General features: G+C 37.7%; 2 protein-coding genes across 11 annotated transcripts in view; one reads left to right on the top strand and one right to left on the bottom strand.

Annotated features, from left to right (window-relative positions):
• Positions 1-3,965, top strand: part of SOS1 (SOS Ras/Rac guanine nucleotide exchange factor 1) — a 95,015-nt gene extending 91,050 nt beyond the window's left edge. For all 4 annotated transcript variants that reach the window (XM_045580660.1, XM_036435075.2, XM_036435074.2 and 1 more), the window contains 2 exons: positions 1,377-1,495; positions 2,367-3,965. In XM_045580660.1, coding sequence (XP_045436616.1) covers positions 1,377-1,495; positions 2,367-2,855 — 608 coding nt within the window. In that variant the 3' untranslated portion in view covers positions 2,856-3,965. The remainder of the gene's footprint in view (positions 1-1,376; positions 1,496-2,366) is intronic.
• Positions 3,966-12,459: 8,494 nt separating this feature from the next.
• Positions 12,460-15,982, bottom strand: part of ARHGEF33 (Rho guanine nucleotide exchange factor 33) — a 64,619-nt gene continuing 61,096 nt past the window's right edge. For 2 of the 7 annotated variants that reach the window (XM_036435078.2, XM_036435076.2), the window contains one exon: positions 12,460-12,888. In XM_036435078.2, the coding sequence (XP_036290971.1) occupies positions 12,759-12,888 (130 nt within the window). In that variant the 3' untranslated portion in view covers positions 12,460-12,758. Of the gene's footprint in view, positions 12,896-13,233; positions 14,722-15,982 lie in introns of those variants that run through there. The other 5 variants (XM_045580661.1, XM_036435083.2, XM_036435080.2 and 2 more) reach the window with 4 other exon arrangements.

Below are 15,982 nucleotides of genomic sequence, written 5' to 3'. Positions count from 1 at the left end.
TGCGCATATGGGAATGCTGGCAGCTATGTGCAGTTTCTAAACTACAAAACACATTTCACCTGGTGACAGCACAGATTGCAAATAGCTGTTGTTGATTTTAGAAGAACTATCTTATAATTGTAACTACTTAAATTATATGGCCTGTTCATCACTGTTAAAGCAAAATAAGGTTTCATTGTGGGTATTTGCTTTTCATTTTAAAGTAAACTAATAATTTACCAAATTATTCCATCAATTTTAAACTAATAAGCTAATGTCTTTTGCTGTCCTTCATACAAATGATTTCAAAATATGTACAAGAAATATTAATTATAAGCTAAATAACATAGTCTCTTAAGAAAAAAAAAGGTAGGTGATCAAAATGTTTCTCGGTTGAATAATATCAATACACAAAGTACTCTTTAAATTCTATATCATTATCACATTTAATTGACAAAATAGATGCTGTTAGTGCTTAAAGGAAAGAAAGAACCTGCCCATGTGATTTTGAATGATTGAATATTTTTTCATATCTTTTTTATAGTGCTCATAAACTAGCTAACAACTTAAGTTATATTTTTCAAAGTCTAATTATTTCCATGCCTATATTATGCCCTTGTCATCAAAATGTCTGTAAGATAGGTCCCAATTAAAAGCTTTACTTATTTTTTTGTGCCAGTTCATCAACTTATTCTTAAATCAGGTTCAGTAGCTTCTAATGTAATTTCTGTTTTTATTATCAGGGCTGCTTCACTCATCTTGAATAGCTCCATCACAATTAAAACTTGTAGATTAGAGTATGATGAACCTGACTTTGCTTGCTCACCAAGGAGAACCTATCAAAATGAGGAGAGACCCCTTCCGCAGACACTAGATTCTCTCTCTCCCTGACATTCTTGGAGAGAAATTGCTGGGGAGGGTGGTTAAGATCAGAAGCTAATCCCAAGCACTATCCAGTAAGGGTAGGAAAATTCTATACTAACAAAGTCGGGTAGGGAGGGGCGGTGTAATGAGCCCATCACAAAAGCTTAACAAAAATAATCATTCCAATGGTTTTTGATAGTTTGCCATCTTTCCCAGAAATCTGACAGACCCAAATCAAAAATTTCTAGTTATAAATTAGCAGTAGGAATGTTACTTTGTTCAAAAAGCAAAAACAGAATATGTTAGGCAACTTTTTTTTTCTTTTCTGAAAATTCTGCTAAAAATATTTCTGCATGCTTCTATAGCAGTTTGCTTTAATAAAGGAGTACTATTGGGTATTGGTTTATTGAACTGCTTTTGATGCTTCTGTATATTTCTTTTAATAAATACAAGCAGTTTCCAGCTAAGCCTTTTTAGGATTAATAGATGAAATAAAATTCTGTGACCTTTTTAAAAATTTTGACATTCTACAGGATCTGCTTCAGTATCGTCTATAAGCTTAACGAAAGGCACTGATGAAGTGCCTGTCCCCCCTCCTGTTCCTCCAAGAAGAAGACCAGAGTCAGCCCCTGTGGAATCTTCCCCATCTAAGGTAAAGTAGAAACCGTGTGATCTGGAAACCGGAATCGTAATTGCTATGTGTAGTTTAGTTCTTACTGGATTAGATTAACACTTCTGAGTATTTGGGCTACATGGAGATTAAACAAGAATTAAATTCAGATTTACTATTTTATTTATTCTGAAAGTAGTTTTTTGGTATATTATCAAAACCCTTGTTAATCTAAGTAATAGGTTAGATTAACAAGGAAAAAACAAGTTTAATCTATAAAGTAAGACTACTATAGTCTCAAACAGTTCTTAAAAAATACAGAGAAGGAAAGAGGTCAGAAGCATTATGTAAATGCACATTTTAAGTGCTGAATGTTACCTATCTGAACCCTTTTAATATTGAATCTGACATGCTCTTAAGTAGGATTTTCATGCAGATTCTGAGTTGGAAGAGACTTTAAAGACTCACATTAGCTACTTTTCTACTTAGTTAAACTTCTTTCTTTGCCAACTGTTAACTTGATTCGGTGGTTCTCCAAGTGTCCAAAGGCCAGAGCACTGGATAAATCAAGACACTCTTTATAGAACATGAAATATAAATATAGTAGGGTTAATATTATAAAATTAACAGGTAAATTACGTTAAAAAGAAAAGATCTTATGTTAGATAGACTGATAGGTAAGCAGTAGCAAACATCAAAATTTGAGAAAAGTAACTAAAGTAAAAACATAGAGAAAATTTTTTTCATGAATTAGCATACCCTCCCATTTAAAACATATGAAGAACTACCTGATCCATACTAGGCTCTTCCATTAGCATGTTGGAAAACCCCAACTTAATTTTAAATATGTTCTTGTACTACCTATGTGAAATCACTAATCAGTGCTTCGGTGTGTTTTTTTCATTTGTCTTAGATTATGTCTAAACATTTGGACAGCCCCCCAGCCATTCCTCCTAGGCAGCCCACATCCAAAGCCTACTCACCACGATACTCAGTCTCAGACCGGACCTCCCTGTCAGACGCCCCTGAGAGCCCTCCTCTGCTACCACCACGAGAACCTGTGAGGACACCCGATGTTTTCTCAAGCTCACCACTACATCTCCAGCCTCCCCCTTTGGGCAAAAAGAGTGATCACAGCAATGCCTTCTTTCCAAACAGCCCTTCCCCCTTCACACCGCCTCCTCAGACACCCTCTCCTCACGGCACGAGGAGACATCTGCCATCACCGCCATTGACACAGGAAGTGGACCTTCATTCCATTGCTGGGCCGCCTGTCCCTCCACGGCAAAGCACTTCTCAGCACATCCCTAAGCTCCCTCCAAAAACGTACAAGAGGGAGCACACTCACCCGTCCGTGCACAGAGATGGGCCCCCGCTGCTGGAGAATGCCCATTCTTCCTGAGTTCCTCTGTTCTGGATGTACATCTCCCTGTCCCCAGATCCATTGCTGGCAATGGATGCACTGAATGTGCCAGCACTGAGGAGTTAAATGAGAACTCCAAACACTAACGACTCTACTTCATGATGCAGTATAAGACAATTTTACCTAGACGAACATGGTATTCGTTTAGATTTAGAACATGGAAAGACTGATCTAGGGGAATTGGACAACTGATTGCACCTGAAACCCAATTAAAGGGTTTTTTTCCAGCCGGTGGGTTGGAGCCCTGTTTTTGTGAAGTGATCTTTATCATTAAAGGGATGGAAAAACACAGTCTCGTGTCCAGCAGGCCCACATGATGACAGTTTTTATAATTCAAAATATTATGCACTTTTAAAAAAAAATTTAAACAGGGATCTTCATATAACCCTTTGTTTTCTTTTGCTTTTACTTGTCAACTTTAGAATATTTTCTTTAAAATCATTCAAAGGACTGTGAGGAAAGGCTGTGGTACCTGTCCTTGTTGGAATCAAGGCCCAGCGTGTACTACAGTCCTGTTTACAGATCATTACAGTGAATTGAATGGGTACCAAGGCTTCACCAAAGAGGTACTTTTTTTTTTTTTTTTTAAGAATAATTATACCAATTTTAAGAGTCTATCCCCACCCATCCTCCCTATACAAACGAAACGCGATGGTGTTGCCTTCAAACGAGAATTTTTGTGTCATTAATGTGACAGAAGAACTTTTTTTTTTTTTTTAATGTAGCTGTCAAGTATACAATTTACATTTAGGAGACTGTTAATCTATGCTAGGTTGTCATTTCCCCCCCTTCTCCCACCAAAGTTTACTGGTAATCCACTTCATGGCTCGTAGCTGTCCCATAACCGTACTATGGAAATACAGTCACCCAGTGTGAAAAGAAGCACTTAGTTCTTGCTGGGTATCACTGACGCCATTCATGTTTTACTAATAGTTGAGTAATCAGCATACTACAATTACTTGCATTGCCTAAATCATGTGTATATAGTGAATGTTATATAATAAACTTGGCAGGTCTGTTTTAATTTAATTGAATAAAGATACAAATACGTTGTTGACTGGCATATATTAAATTATTATGTGGATAAAATGGTTGATTCTTTTTTCTTTCAGTTGAAACACACACACACACTAAGCATAGAAGCGCATTGTGGTATGCCTTGGTTTCTGGTTCTGGATGTATTCATTCATCTTAAAGAATGATCTGAAGTTACAGTTTGGCATGTAGGACAGCATTGGGTTAGAATAGGATGGGTATCTTTTAAGCAGAACTTTGCAGGTTTTTTTAATTTCCTAGGCAACATGTATACAGTTTGTTAAAGTTTATATTAAACATTCTCCCTTGCGTGAGGTCTTTGCTCTATCAGAACTATTTATAAGAGAACATCTACCTACATTGTTAAAATGGTAATATGGATTATTCATTAAGCCTATGTACTGATCTTCTGAGTCTAACAAATACTGTGACTGAAATGCATGCAACTTGCTGAAGAGAAAAAGTTTTCTTAATCTCCATTATAATGTCTGTGAAACGTGCAGTGTTCCATCCTTAGAGTCATCAGTTCATCAGTATCTGCATGTCTCTGAATAATGAAGCAACATGTCCGCAATTCTGTTAACCATGCCATTAGAGACATTTTAGAAGTGCTGCATTATGGTGAAAACCCAATACTTTAATAATTTCCTGTGACATGTATTAGAGCATTAAATGTACATTATAATAATACAGAATATAGTCCTTTAAGACCAGAATGTTAATTGCATCACCATTAAGCAATCCATCCTAGCATATACTTATTTATTTGTTAGCGTTGAATCTTTGTTTAATATCTGCACCATTCCTATTATGATAGGTAGCCTTTTAAAAGTCTCTCAAAAAATTAATTTCAAATCCACTGTTGTATGCACATGTCCGTAAGACCATTCGTTCAATAACTACTTATCTAAGTCTACTTACTAGTGCTGCTACAGTTATAATACACATTCCAGAATCTCCCATGACTTTATTAGACCAGTCTCATTGTCCCTAGGGTTTCCCTTTTATGTCTTATTAATCATTTCTCTTTTTTAATTACCCCATCCCCACTCCAAATGAGAGCCTGAGAAGAGTCACATTGGAGCCCATTCAATATCTCTGGCCAGTGTGTTCACCTTCAATAAGGGTTTTCAACCTGCCTGATCATATAAAGGGGGGGAGGGAGATCAAGATTTGGAACTCTAATCATACTTTACAAGGGGGAACCATTCTAGAATCCATGGTTCTAGGAGACCACTGCATTGGCTTTGTGTGCCTTGGGGGGAGAGGGATACTTTTTTATTTTGAAATGTGACATCTGGTAAAAAATTGTTTTCTGCAGTGGTAACTAATTAGGAAAATTCCAGTTGGATACCCTTAAATGGTGGTGAGAAAACTGTATCCTTGCCTTCACCTTTGCAACATTAACTAGCTGACAAATTTATTGTTTGTAATTAAAACGTACTTGGGTACAAGAAGTGGCTGAGAAGATAGATGCATCACCACAAAATTCTGTTTTTGAATTCAGGACATTGTAAGACAGTTAAGCAGCATGACTTTTTCAAAACCAGGTTTCAAAATATGGAACATACCTTTTAGAAATAGAAATGTTCTTAGATGTTTCATTATCTTTGGATCACACAATGAAAATATTTCCGGATTGGATTTATTTAAGTGTGCTAGTAACTAATATAACAGAAAGGGAGCCTTTTCACATATCTAAGCACTTTTAAAAGCAGGAACAGATAAGTACATGTTTCTAAATTTATTCAAAGGTTATTTAACCAGTCTTCAATGTATTTTAAGAGTACAAATTATCAGGAAACAAAAAACAAAAGTTTAAAAGTTGTTAGGTATCAGATTATGTATTTAGTAAGTTACTGTGCTCTAACAACTCAAGAATGTTTTGCTTTACTGGATCTGAATTTAGCAAAGAGCATGCCACATGAATTATACTACAATCAACAACAGTCTAGTGAACAAGTACTATTTCAGATGGAGGCTATATTATGGTTCTAAATTCTTAATGTGTTCCCCCCCCCCCCAAGTCAAAAATTAAGCAAACCAAAAGTTGGTATCTATGATCATGCTCTTGTCTTAATTCTCAAATTTAGCTTACTTTAGTCACGTATTTCATTATCTTTTATTAATGACAGCTTAAATTCAGTTTTAAATGGCTCAACAAAATGAGAAATGGAGGGAGGGGTGTCCCAATTTGTTAGTGTATATAATATTAAGAAAAACCAATTATTTCCCCTCCAGATTTAGAATGAAAAATTTAATCATTTATTTCTTGGTGTTCTGCTGCTATGGGTAGATTAACTTGTTCTTTTAACCTATAATATATTGTTTGTTATACAAGTGCAGGTCCTGTTGTGTTGCATATTAATCTTGACCAGTAAAATAAACATCACAAGGCTAGCATCAGTTTGGCTGAAAGAATTCTGCAGTAAGATTATTTATAAGAGGAAATGATGACTTAGTTTACTGATTCAATATTTTCCTTTTGAACATCTCATTACTAGCTTTTGAAGTCATTTCATAATCCTTTAATACATGAGCCAATACAATGTGTTGAGCTCTATTTAAGAAGCATGAGATCTATACGATAAATCTCAACAACAAAAGCACCTGCAACTTGTTTTTGTAAATTTCATGCCTTATTTTCCATTTTTGACACCGTAAAGTGCATTTTTTGTCGACTGTGATTAAATTTCCCTTTTGCCTTTAATGAAAATAGTGCATTAAGAAGCCAATTGCTGCAAAATTATAAAGCAAGTTAGCGAAAGGTGGATCATATTGGACTGCCACTCAAAGAAACAAGATGTATAATGGTGAAGTCACGTGTGTGGCTTTGGGAGCGCACACCTGTGCCAGATGCATGCCACTTTCAGTAGCTGCCAAATGTGCCTTTAATTAAGAACATCTCTAATTTTTTCCTTCAGATCAAGTCAGCATTTGGGGGCGGGATCAGGGCAGGGGACTTTGGGGTGCAAATATCTGGTGAAATAACCAGAGAAGAAGCCTTTGTTTGTCAAAGTGACATGTATACCTTTAGTTGAAACATGTTTATGTATATATGCGTGTATTTGCCTTTGTTCAGTAGCACAGTGTTTGCTAAAATAATTGTCAAAAATTGCTCTGTCAGTCTTACTTTAATGTAAAAACAAAATGGTCTGTACATCTAATATGGCCTTTGTACCTAACTAGGTTCGTAGGTAATCTTTATACTCTCTGTGCAGCAGTATTTGGTTTGCATTGAAAGTGAAAATAATGGCTGTTATTTTTCTGGCATTACTAAGATAAACTGAAAAATAATAAAGAAAAATGCCTTACATAGCCCACAGTGTGTCATTTTTGCATGCATTTATCTTAGAGGACACTATTTTTAATGTCATTAGTGTTTTCCATCTTAGCTCATACTTGCTTCAGTGAAATAGTTTGCTCTTTACTATGGCCTTGCCTGGAAGGTGCTTATTCCTGTTATCACAATATATTTTTTTTAAATATATTTTATTGACTTTTTACAGAGAGGAAGGGAGAGAGATAGAGAGCTAGAAATGTTGATGAGAGAGAAACACCGACCAGCTGCCTCTTGCCCACCCCCTACCGGAGATGTGCCCGTAACCAATGTACATGCCCTTGACCGGAATCAAACCTGGGACCTTTCAGTCCGCAGACCGACACTCTACCACTGAGCCAAACCGGTTTCGGCTGTTATCACAATATTATAAAAGAAGTTCAGTATTTCCTTCTCTATCAAGCCCTGTGATTGTAGTGAGTGGGAGGCCCTTGAGGTGAAAATTAGCACTTCAGTGATTGTGGGTGTCACCTGGATGAAGTTTCAGAGGCATTCGTAGCCCATGAAAGTTCTGCGATATCACAGTTCCTCCATCGGGAAGTTTTGCTGAGACCTGCTGGAACGTGGCAGCCTGACATTCAGCACCTCTTTCTAGGCGTGGCATGGAAAGGTACAGTTCACAGTTGTACATTGTAAATAATTATGCAAATGTAAAGTTATTCATGATGAACTAGAAAATGTAAAAACTGGTGAACCCTTAGAGAGCCAATATCCCTACTTAAAAATTGAAGCAAGTGAGGCCTGGAGCTGAGATGACTTAGCCAACATCAAGTGGCAGTCAATGGCTGAGAGCACCAACTCAACTTTGACTCCTAGTATTTGGAGGAATGCTTTCAGAAACAACTAAAATTTATTAGTGGTCCTCCCTACCCCACTCCCGGTTTAAAGACCAAATTTCACTTGTAGGCCACTGTGAAATCCAGGTATGTATTATTAGTATATAATTTAGGTAATCAGTAGCTATCGGAAAATAACTTTAATATTGATTATTAGTCAAACGATTCTGAATTGGTTCTTATAACATTACTTTCTTTGAATTTTAACCAGGTGGTTTGCTTTTCTATTTATTTAATCATGTTAACTACTCACAGATTCAGGGCGCTTAAGTCTCTAAGGCACAGCCCACAGCTGAGCCCGCCTCTTTGCAGATAGACGCACATGGTCTCCAGAGGTAAGGAGGGCTTTGATAGAGTAAAACCAAAAAAACAGTTATGCCCATTCTAACATTTTATGATTGTTGATTTCCACTGAAGGCAAGTAAAACACTAGAGTCATTTTCAGAAGGTGGTTTCTCTACCTTCATGATTCATCAAGAAAAGGAAGAATCATTGTGATACAAGAGTACAATAAGCAATGCCTTGAAAACACACACATCTGTGTTCACACTCTGGTTCTATTACCTACTAGATGTGTGACTTTGGAGCATTATTTAATGAGTCTCTGTTCCTTATCAATGAATGAGGTTAACAGATCTACTCTACTATCGGTGACTATTATGGGGTTTAAAGGTACACTAGTTCTCTATAAAGTCATCAATAAGTTGTGTAACTTTAAGCAAATTGACATAATGAAACCAATTTAACCATGGGTTATTTGATATGAACAAGAGTAAAGTTCCTAGAATATCTCATCAATGTTATAATGAAACAACATTCACGAAACACTATTATTCAAGGACCTGCAATAATATGTGTAAAGTCCAATGCCTTTTACTGAGTAGTTACACATTAAATGGTAACTGAAGTTAAAAGGGACATGTTTTCCAAGTTTGCCTGCTAATAGAGGTTGATGGTTCATCCTGAAGTCCCCATAGTTTGACTCTTTGCAGCTTCCTTTAATGTTTATTGTCACTTAAATAAGTTTTGCGTGACCTTAGTTATAAGCATTTGGTAAGGGCCCATCTGACTATTCAACTTTCAGCAAGTATTTATTGTTCCAGGTAGAGTTCTGATGTTAGGAATATGACACAGAACAGAACAGACAAGAATTCATGCCATCATGGGATTAATAGTAGTCAGAAGATAGAGATAATAGGTAATGAAAATAAATAGGTATATTATACATTAGAATGTTGCAACTGCTATGAACAAGGACAAGGTGGCTGGGAACGTAGGGGACAGGAGGTGAAACTTAAAGGTGATGGTCAGAGTCAGCCTCATTGACAAGGTGACCGATGAGTGAAGATTTGAAGGAGGTGAAGGAATGAGACAATATATCAGGTCCCAGAAACAGTCAATTCAAATTCTCACAGGCATGAGCTTACTTGGTACAGCTGAGGAACAGCGAGGCTGCTTGTATCTGGAGAGGAGTGAATGTGGGTGCAATAGGAAATGCCATTAGAGGTTTAATGTGGTCCAGATCACTTGCAATGACTTTGGTTTCTGTTTGAGAGAAACAGAATCTTATGACGGTTTGAACAGAGGCATGACATGGTCTGATTTACATTTAACGGGATCACTCTGGCTGCTATGTTGAGAATAATTAGGGGTTAAAAGTGGGAATAAGACCCGACTGGTGTAGCTCAGTGGTAGAGCATCAACCTATGAACCAGGAGGTTGTGGTTTGATTCCCGGTCAATTGGCTGCCCCCCCAGGCTTGGATTGCAGGCTTTGATCCCCAGTAGGAGGGGTATATGAGGCAGCCAATCGATGATTCTGTCATTATTGATGTTTCTATCTCTCTCTCCCTTCCTCTCTGAAATCAATAATAAAATAAAATAAAATAAAATAAAATAAAATAAAAAGAAGTGGGAATAAGGATGCTAGTCTAATAGAAGGCAGCTTGGCCAATGTAACAGCAGTGGAGGTGGTGAGAAAGAAGTCAAAATCTGGAAGGGGAAAAAAGAAAAAAGAAAAAAAAGAGGCTGGAGTCTGGACATATTAGGAAGACAGCCAATTTGCTGATAGAATAGAAGCTGGCTGTAAGAAATAGAAATGTCAAGGATGACATCAAATGTTTTTGGCCTTGGAAGGACAAAGTTACCATTAAAGTAGGTGGGGAATATATGGTTGAAGCATGCTTGGACATGTTAAGTTCAATTAATATATTAGACATCTGAGATATGCCAAGGAGGCAGTCGAAGATATAAGTCTGGAGTTTAGGAGAGAGTTTTGGGCTGGAGATATAAAATTGGAAGTCACTTTCATAAAGACCCTATTTTAAAGCTAGTGGACTGGAAAAAAGAAGAGATCTAAGCAAAAAAAGAGAGTTGGGGCCAAGAAGGAGCTGCCATTGAAAAAAGATGATCAGGAGGCATGAGTATGTTGTGTCCTTGAGGTCTAATGAAGTTTCAGGAGGAGGGAGTGATCAGGATGTCAAATGCTATTTGATAGAGAGAGCAAGATGTCTGAGAATGGACCATTCCTTTAGCAAGGTGAAAGTGATGAGCGGTCAGGGCCTACTGAATTTAATAAAAAAAAGTGGGAGGAGAGAAACTGGAGCAGTTTCTTCTTTCAAGTTTTACTATAAGAGAAAGCAGAGAACTGTCGATAGATTTCCTTTGCTTAAAAAATGGGAGAAATAAGAGCATTGTCTGTATGCTGAAGGGTCTTCACTAGTTGAAAAGGAATATGTGGTAATGAGGAAAGGGGATGTATCCAGGGCTAAGTGGAAACAACCCACTTAGAAACACAGATGGCATCCAGCCACATACATTTCCATTTAAAGATCCCACTATCTTTAGATGAATGTGTTTTTTATACACGAGAAAGAAGCAACACATTCCATTTTCTTGCTAATAATTAAGAGCATTTAATGCTACTATGTCTCTAGGGAATGGAGCAAGAAAGAGGAATAAAAAAATCACTATTTTATAGTTAACAAACTGGTATAGATGACTTATCCAAGATTATGCACTAAGCTCTTCAAAAACAACATTAATTTTGGGAAATAAGTTACTTGTATTAGGTACAAACTTTTTAACTACTTTGAATGTCTGACAATTTTCCAAAATAATATTTTCTTTCTTACCTAAATCACATCCTCATGTTCTTATGATGTTTTAAAATTCACGCTAGTGTCACATAACAATTTCTTCAAGCGCTGTCCCAAAAACTTTTTTGGCCAGTTTAAATAGAGATAAATCTAATTTCAAAGGAGTTCAATAATTCTGAGGAAATGGACAGTTTGACTTAATCTTAAATATTGGAAACCCCCAAACAGACAATCCTTAGGTGTTCCAGACCACCTATTGTTCAAAATTCTAAGGAATGAGTTCCTAAGTAGTCACCAGACAAGTAGAAGAAAACTTATAACACTTCAAAGTGAAACTTGCCCATTTTATCAAATAGTGCATTACTAGAGGAATAGTCTCCAAGAAATAAGTGTGGGTGCCAAGATTTTGAATAAACAGTAACCAAATTCCCCCAATTTATTATAGACAATAGCCTAGAAATGGACACTAATTGTTTAAACCTATTTTTTTTTTCTATTATGATCCTGATGTTTGGGGTATGTCAAGGACGTAGGCCATCTTAGACATATCCATGTGGAAACAGCACATTTTATTGACCCACATCCAAACAAGCCTCATTGCAAAGATTCTTGTCTGAGCTTTAAAAACTCTGTTTCTTTACAACTTCAGGAAAACAGAATAAGGTACTGCTAGACTAAGTATTCATGGCTCATATGTGAGCCATTAACACATCAATGTGTTGCCACCTTCCTTCCAGGGTGAAGGAAGATTTTAAGAGGATATGGCTAAATCAGTGCTCCCCCCCCCCCCCCCCCCCCCCCGCCAACATTCCAATTGGTCATGAGGGTGTGTGTAGCACTCAAGATCACTAGGGGATATCTGAGTCCTCAATAAAACAGACTCTGGACTGTTCCCATCTGCAGCAACACACACACACACACATACACACACACACACACACACACACACGTTTCTTTAGCCTCCAACTTTCTAAAGAAATCCTTATTTCCTCTACCGATTTTCATAACCATAGAACACCAGTAATACTACTCATAATGTTCTCTTCCTGTGTGGAGATCAATGTGTCTTTTGTATCATGGTATAAAATCTCCAGAACCAAAGAATGGCAACATGTAAAATAAATTCTGTTAAGTGATTCCTTTGCCTTAAGGAATGTGGAGTCTAAGAACACTGGGATGAATTATAAGCCAAATGTCTAGGAAGCATAAAATGCATATCCATGTTAAATGTGAACAAGCTAATGTCATACTAGGACAATGACTTCAAGGTGGAAGTTTTGATCTTACAAACGTTTATTTTCCTCCACATTTATTGTGGGGGTTTTTTTTGTAATACTGTGAAAAGTCTTCATTTCCCTTTCCCCAAGTGTTGAGGTTCAAAAAGCCAGTTCTCAACCAAAGACTAATCTTCATCTCTTCAATGTCTTGTTTGTATGTTGATTTAGTTTCATATGTAAGTATTTATATTAGTTTTCCTCAGGGATTTATACATCAATATATATTTTTTCCTACACAAATATATACAAGCTTTTGATCCTCATCTTACCACTTGACAATACAACTTTAAGTATGTTTTACACAGCTGTTCCTTGGTCAAGGTCATTTGCAAGAGCAAGTCGGTTTCTGAAGAAATCTTGTTTGGTGGGTGAAGGATCCATTGAGGGGTTCTCATTAGTTTTTTCCCTGTATTCTGATCCACTGGACCTAAAATCTCAGCACACAGATAAAGTACAGGTTGATTTGGTTTTAATTGTTCTCAAATATTTTATCTATCCAAATTGTTTTGCATTTGTATAACAGTTACCTCCTAGACCTGGAATAGTATTTAATTCCCCCGAATTTCATGACTCGGGACATGTGTAACTAAGATTTACAGGGAAGATAAAGAGAATATCTTTCTAATGCTTTATGGGGACAATTGTAACAAATGTGTATGTCAGTGTTAGATATTGTGTAAAAACAAGGTAAAAGGGGAACAAAGCTCAGAAAATTCAAGAAATCCTATTTTTTTTTTAATATATATATATTCAACCAAGTAACTACTCCACAAACAAGTAAGGCCCTTAAATTAAAATGAATGGAATTCATTGTTCTCAACCAAGGTTATCAAGGGTCTTTACTGAACTTGGGCATTACATTACAAACTCTTGCTTTTACTGGTTTTCATTTTTGAATGAGAGATTTATTGAAACCAACCACACACATATGCTACATTTGGTAGAATGCAGAAATTGGTACAGTAATCAGATTGAGGAGATTCTGTAATCTCAACCACCACGAAGGAGACCAAGCCCAATAAATAGTCAACAACTCAGATCAGTCCAATTGAATCCCCAGTCCAGGGTGCATTCTTCCTTTATCTTGGTTAAGCCAGTTGGGTAATCCATTCCAGCTCTGTACCTTCTCCAGTTTGTTCTCAAGTCAGAAGTCCCTGGAGGAAGGAGGCTTTCTGGAAATACCTCTGATAAGCTAGGCTGGGGCCCTTCGGCTAGCTTAAACTCTGAGCTAGAATAGGTAAAACTATCCCAGCGACTAGAAACCAGTATCTTAAAGACCTCATGTAGGATGTATGAAAGTGACGTTAGACATGAAGTTCTTTGTCCAAAGCTCCTACACAACTAAATAAGTTCTCCGTATGTGGAGGCAGAGTCAGGCATGCTTCCACCACCCACAGAGAAGAATAAGTCCTTTCCCTGCCATTGGCGTACTCGGAATCCTCACTGTTATTAGGTAAGTTAATTATGACTATTACTTACTGAAATTACTGGGCAGAATTCAAACATCCTTTTTACTTTATTAAAGGAAGGAAGTTAGATCCACACACAGAGTAAAATCCAAATGTCTGGAAACCTGATGACTGACTGCATAGTTTTACTTTCCACCCTGATAGTTGGTATCGCAGATGAGGCCACAGCTGCCCAGCATGCTTTCTACCCCTGGTCTTTCCAGTACATCCCAATGCATAGAAGGAAAACTGGTCTATCTCTCAACCCAAGTGCATCTGGGCAGTCATCAGATACAGTGACATCTGGGTGGGGTGAGAGTCCTCCTCCTTTCCAGGAGCCCCCTTGCAATTCTCCCTTGCAACAGCCTCCACAAGCCCACCCTGACAGAACTCTTGGCCTTCTCTCTCCTCTCAGAACTCCCACCTGCCTCCAGTTCAAGTTGTTAGGAAGATACTGACCATTTCATTCTTTTCCCCATGTAGTCTGTTACCCAGAAGACTAGGGAATGCCTATAAGTTTTAGGGGCGGAAAGTAGAAAGCAAGATTTGAATCTGGCTGGTGTTTTTTTGTTTGTTTGTTTTTTTCTTGAATTGTTCTCCTACGTGGCAGCTTCTCATCAGAAAGTCATTAGTCAAAGCTTGCAATCTCTACCTCACATTTCCCCTTGACTACATCTGATCTCTCCGAAACCCAACATGTCATATTTGGTTCCAACATGCAACTATTGAGTGTTTACCTGGAAATGGGAAAGCTTTGATGTCACCACCAGCCCCAAGGACCACAGAAATCTTCACCAGATGCGTTCCCATTTCTGAAACAAATGCCAAAATCGCCCTGTCTAGTTTTCAAAGTCCACGAACTCAGCTTAGTTTTTTTTTTCTTTTTTAACTGCTCTTCTTATACACCACCTCTGTGTGTCTCCAGATATGTGAATGTTTCTGTGCTTCTTAACATTAACTATTAATTAACTAATGGATAACTTGCTAATCCTTTTAAAAATCTAGTATCCACTGTAGCCATGACTAAAAGCTCATTTTTTCCATCTTTTTAAAGGCAATTTTAACAGACCTCTATGCTGCGTACATGGTAGGTAGCCACTTCGACAACTGTTCCCTTCCCAAGGTGTGGCTGTTAGGCTCTGCAGTAATATTGACCTAAATTGCTTGGAAATCACCTGCAGACTGAGGAGAAAGGGTCCGAGTATTGGCTTTTACTCCCTTTCTCTATAAGCGAGAAATGGCTTTTGAGCTCTTGGAACCACGACAGATTTGAGCAGGCACTGAAGACACAGGCAGGCAAACACTTGCTGGGTAAGGAAGGGTTCAACGCTGCCAGTACATTCCGACACCTAACCATCCAAGTTAAACTTGCTGCAAATAAACCTTGACAGTTTGGAGCTGAGGAAGGGGAGAGGGAGTGGAATCTGGTGCACAGAACCCTCTGACCTAAGAAGGGCTGGTTTTCTGATTGGAAAGACTGTCCACTTTGAAAGCTTCAGGAGCCATATCCCTGGAGAAGTAAGGGGCATGTCTCTCAGTAATCAACAAGGTGACTGACCAATGAGCTTTTGCTTGTTACATGTTTGCTGAGTGCTTACTGTCTTTAAACCTTGCAGCTAGGTTACCCTTACATTTGGGCTGTAAGCTCTTAATGCACTACAACTACCTCTTTTACTTCTTTCGTGCTAAACAGAACCTAGTACACTAAAGATCCTTAACTTAGGGGCTGATTTCAAATGACATTGTGTGAGAAACACAATAAGGTGTGAGTAATCTACAATGTCATCCCTTCAACTATCTCCTTCAATGTTAACGTTATATTGGGAAATAAAATGGGAAATGAGAAAGAACCCCAAACTAAGTATGAATGTGGAAGGGACTTGAGATAGGCTTTAGGAGGTAAAGGAGAAGGTGAGGGTAAAATTATCAATTGATTCTTTAGTAGTCCTGTATTCTATTACATTGTCTGTCCCACAGCCAAGGCTGGGGGTATGCATGAACAGCTGATAAGACACCAAAAGAAGAGGATTCACTGATACTCAATTAGATGGGGGACCTGCAGAACTACTCTCT

Source organism: Pipistrellus kuhlii, unplaced genomic scaffold, assembly GCF_014108245.1.
Source record: "Pipistrellus kuhlii isolate mPipKuh1 unplaced genomic scaffold, mPipKuh1.p scaffold_m20_p_13, whole genome shotgun sequence".
Taxonomy (NCBI): Eukaryota; Metazoa; Chordata; class Mammalia; order Chiroptera; family Vespertilionidae; genus Pipistrellus; species Pipistrellus kuhlii.
This window is presented reverse-complemented; position numbering and strand designations above follow the sequence as displayed.